General features: G+C 62.0%; 1 protein-coding gene across 1 annotated transcript; it reads right to left on the minus strand.

The window, feature by feature from the left end:
- Nucleotides 1-222: 222 nt before the first annotated feature.
- On the minus strand, nt 223-2,450 carry LOC122890358 (uncharacterized PE-PGRS family protein PE_PGRS10-like). Its single transcript, XM_044225987.1, has 3 exons — nt 2,039-2,450; nt 1,310-1,990; nt 223-412 (listed from the first exon to the last, which is right to left on the minus strand). The coding sequence occupies exons 1-3, from the start codon at nt 2,448-2,450 to the stop codon at nt 333-335; spliced, it is 1,173 nt and encodes a 390-aa protein (XP_044081922.1). The 3' UTR covers nt 223-332.
- Between the last annotated feature and the right edge of the window lie 1,993 nt (nt 2,451-4,443).

The following is a 4,443-nucleotide window of genomic DNA, read 5'->3' on the forward strand; positions in this document are numbered from 1 at the left end:
GGTGATATCTCAATGTGGTTTTAATTTGAATCTCCTTGAGGGCTAGTGATGATGAACATTTTTTCATGTGTCTGATGGCCATTTATATGTCTCCATTGGAGATGTGTCTGCTTTGCACCCAACAAGAAATACACACAACCAAAACCACACATCAACAACCCGAAAATGCAAAAAAGCCATCCTCAACAAGTTGGAAAGAGGACCTCAAGGAGAACCCTCCACCCTCTCCCACACCTTAAGCAACAAAAGTCCTCCCAACAAAGCTAAGCCAGATCTTCAAGTACCTGGTGGAGGTGCCTTCCCCAACATGGCAGAGGCTGCCTATGAATGCTTCAGTACAGCTTCAGAAGGTGCAGATGCTCTAACCCCAAAAGCCTTTGTCTGCAGCAGGTTTCCTGGTCTTTCTGGCCTTCTGAGGAGGGAGGAGTGGGGGAAAGGGGAGGGAAGAGACAGGGATCAAGTTAAAAAAGAGGAGAAACAGCAAAACAAAGGAACTGGTGAGCCCTAGCCATTTCCCAGGCATCCAGTGCTGCAAAATTTGCTGGCAGACCGACCACCCACCCACCCTTTCCAGGGACCAAAACAGGGACCAGGGAGTGCACGGGGGCCCCAATGCGCACCCCACAAACTCTGGGCCCAGACCATGCTGCCTCCCACAGGCAGTGGAGATGGCAGCGGCCTGAGAGAGGCCAAGGAGGTCATGGGGAGCGGCCGACTTGTGGACTGCAGCGTGGTGCTGGGGAGGGGGCCGGCAGGGGAGACGCTGGCCAGATCTGGAGGGAGCAGGTAGAGGCAGCCAGAGGCCTGTGGCGGGAAATGGACCAGCTCCTTCCCTCTCATCTCCCAGGCTGGCTCCCTCCCTTTCTCCCTACCTGGGTAAATCTCCCTTTGCCTGGGAGGAATGGTATTGGCGGTTGCAGCGGTGGAGGGAAGCTGAGGAGGAGCTGCCAGGGCTGCTGCACTCAGAGCCGTCAGCCTCCAGCGGGAGCGAAGGCGCCCACTGCTGCAGCAGCCTCCCCCAGCCCCAGGATCTCCATTTTAGCAGCGCGGGCCTCCCTCTGCCCTGGGTAGCCACGGAAACTTGTCGTCGCCAGCCCCCTCTAGCCCCCAGCCCTCCCTCCCCTTCCACCCTCTCAGCTAAGAGCAGGTACTTGGTAGGGCTCTCCTTATCGCACAAAGACAAGGGTGGGTTCTACCCCCGCACGCCCCCTCCCAAAGGCCAAAGTGTCGCTACTGGAAGGAAAATGCAGTCCACGAAGTCCTCACAAACCGGTCCCCCTCCCTTCTTGGCGACAGTCCTCAGCCCTACCTCTGCCTTTCTTCAGTTGCCAGCCCTCGGGCTCCCGCTGCCCTCGCTTGCGCAGCCCCCGCCACCAATTCGCCGCCGCCATCCGCCTTGCTGCAATCTGCTCCCCAGCCGCCCCTTGAGTTGCCAACACCGCTTGTGCAGCCAACGCAGTCTGCGCAGACGCCGCTGTTTGCTCCACCGCTGCTACCGCCACAGACACCGCCGCCGCTGGAGCCCTGAAAGCCCAAGCGGTTGCCGCTTGAGCAGTCCAGCTGTCTGTGCCAATGCCGCTTGCACCGCCGACGCCATCGTCTGTGTGGCCGCCCCTTCCGCAGCCAACACTGCCTGCGCCGCCGCTGATGCCGCTTGTTCCGTCGAAGCCACCTCCATCTGCACCGCCGCTTGCGATGCCGAATCCGCTGTCTGCACCGTCGCTGCTACCGACGACGCTGAAGCCGCCGCTGCCTGCACCGCCGCCCTTGTCTGTGCCGAGGCCGCTTACACCCTTGACGCCTTCCTCAGCGACGTTGCCGGTTCCACCGCTGACATCCTCTGCGCCGTCACCAACGCCGCTTGTGCCGCCGCTGAAGCCGCTTCCCCTGCTATCCCCGCCGTCGCCGCCGCTTATGCCGCTGCCGCCACCGCTTGAGCCACGGACGCCTTCGACGCCGAAGCCGCTTGTGCAGCGGAAGGCATCTTCCCCTTAGCCGCTTGGCGCCCTCAACGCCGCTGTCTGCGGTCACTGCTTACGCCTCAGGGCCGCTTGCGCCTCTGACGCAGCCGCTTCCGCCGCCGCCGCTTCCGCCGCCGCCACTGTCTGCGCCGCCAGCGCCAACGGCCTCTGTAGCGGCGACCGCGCAGCCGGGGCCTCCGCGGGCGGCTTAAGCGGCGTCTGAGGCGGTGCAGAGGGCGTTAGCCGGAGAAGAGGCGGCGGCACAGGTGGCGGCGTCGCCAGACAAGCGGGGACGGCGTCGGTGGCGCAAGCGGCCTGGGCTGCACAAGCGGCGTCTAGATTCAAGTGGCCGCGGCGGCGAAGCGGCGGCGGCAGAGTCGGCGGCGGCACCGGTAACAGCGGCGGTGCAGACTGCGGCGTCAGCGGAGCAGGCGGTGGCGGTGCAGATGGCGGTGGCTTTGGTGGCGGCGGCATTGGCGGCGGCGGCATTGGCGGCGGCGGCGCAGGCGGTGGCGGCGGCGGAAGCGGCGGTGGCGCAGACGATGGTACAGACGATGGCGTCGGCGGTTCAGGCGGCCTCTGGGCAGAAAGGGGTGGCGGTGCAGGCGTCGGTGACTTTGGTGGGGGCGGTATTGTCGGCGGCGGCGCAGGCGGTGTTGGCTGCGGAAGCGGCGGCGGCACAGACGACGGTTGGGCGGTTCAAGCGGCATTGGCGCAGACAGCTAGACTGCACAAGCGGCAACCGCTTGGGCGTCCATGGCTCCAGCAGCGGCACCAGCGGCGTCCGCGGCGGTAGCAGCGGTGGAACAGACAGCGCCGTGGGCGCGGACTGCATCGGCTGCACAAGCAGTGTTGCCAACTCAAGCGGCGGATCCGGCGCAGATGGCAGCAACGCAGATGGCAGCAAAGCAGATTCGGCGGGGGCTGCGCAAGAGGCGGTAGTGGCAGCTCCAGGGAGGGCCAGCAACTGAGGAAGGGCAGAGGTAGGGCTGAGGACCGGCCCTGAGAAGGGAGGGGGGCAGATTTGGAAGGAATTCCTGGATGGCATTTCTCCTTCCAGTGGCGCCACTTTGGGCTTTGGGGTGGGCGGGCGGGTGTACAGCCAACCCTTGTCCTTGCGCGATAAGGACAGCCCGACCAGGTACCTGCTCTGAGCTGAGAGGGTGGAAGGGGAGGGAGGGTTGGTGGTGAGAAGGGGCTGGCGACGACAAGTCTCCGTGGCTCCCCAGGGCGAAGGGAGGCGCGCAATGCTAAAATGGAGATTCTCAGGGCTGGGGGAGGCTGTGGCGGCAGCGGTCCGGGTCGCTCCCGCTCAGGCTTGGCTGCTCTGGTGCAGCAGTCCTGGCGCCGGCTCCTCAGCGGCTGTCCGCCGCTGCCGCCGCCCTGGCCATTCCTCCCAGGGAAAGGGAGATTTACCCTGGTGAGGAGGGAGGGAGGGAGCCAGCCTGGGAGGGGAGAGGGAAGGAACCAGCCCACTCCCCGCCTCGGGCCTCTGGCTGCCTTTGCAGTGCCCCGTCCGATCCAGCCAGCATCTCCTCTGCTGCACCCCACCCTGCTCCCGACAGCCCCACACTGCAGTCCACAAGTCAGCCCGCTCACCGCGCCCACCGCGGCCTCTCTTGGGCCGCTGCCATCTGTGCTGCCTGTTAGAGGTAGCAGGGTCTGGGCCCTGAGGTTGTGGGGTGCCCTTGGGGGCACCCCATGCACTCCCAGGTCCCTGTTTGGGTCCCTGGAAAGGATGGGTGGTTGGTCTCCAAGCCAAGTTTGCAGCACTGGATGCCTGGGAAGTTGCTAGGGCTCACCAGTGCCTGTGTTTTGCTGTTTCTCCTCCTTTTTAACTGGATCCCTGTCTCTTTCCTCCCCTTTCCCCCACTCCTCACTCCTTAGAAGGCCAGAATGACCAGAGAACCTGCTGTAGAGAAAGGCTTTTGGGGTTTGAGCATCTGCACCTTCAGAAGCAGCGCTGAAGCCTTCATAGGCAGCCTCTGCCATGTGAGGGAAGGCACCTCCACCAGGTACTTGAAGATCTGGCTTAGCTTTGATGGGAGGACATTTGTTGCTTAAGGTGTGGGAGATGGTGGAGGGCTCTCCTTGAGGTCCTCTTTCCAACTTGTTGAGGATGGCTTTTTTGTATTTGCAGGTGGTTGATGTGTGGTTTTGGTTGTGTGTATTTCGTGTTGTGTGCAAAGGGGTCCTATTCACTGCATGACTTCTGGGAGGACATTTGTCCAAGTTTTTGTCTCATTTCTAATGGGCTGGATTGGTTTGCCACTTGTATCCATTGGGTTATTGGTATGGATGGGCTCAAAAAGAGAGGAAGCAGGGATTTTCTGTGGATTGGCGGAGTTTAGACGTTTTCTTTTGAACATGTGTAGAATGGTTTTAATTTGCCTGTCCTGAATTAACGTTTTCTTCTCCTGAGTGATTTGGTGGTGGAGGTACAGTTATGCTGGTTGTTGTGCTTTTCCTGTCTTGAGCGGCA

Source organism: Neovison vison, chromosome 11, assembly GCF_020171115.1.
Source record: "Neovison vison isolate M4711 chromosome 11, ASM_NN_V1, whole genome shotgun sequence".
Taxonomy (NCBI): Eukaryota; Metazoa; Chordata; class Mammalia; order Carnivora; family Mustelidae; genus Neogale; species Neogale vison.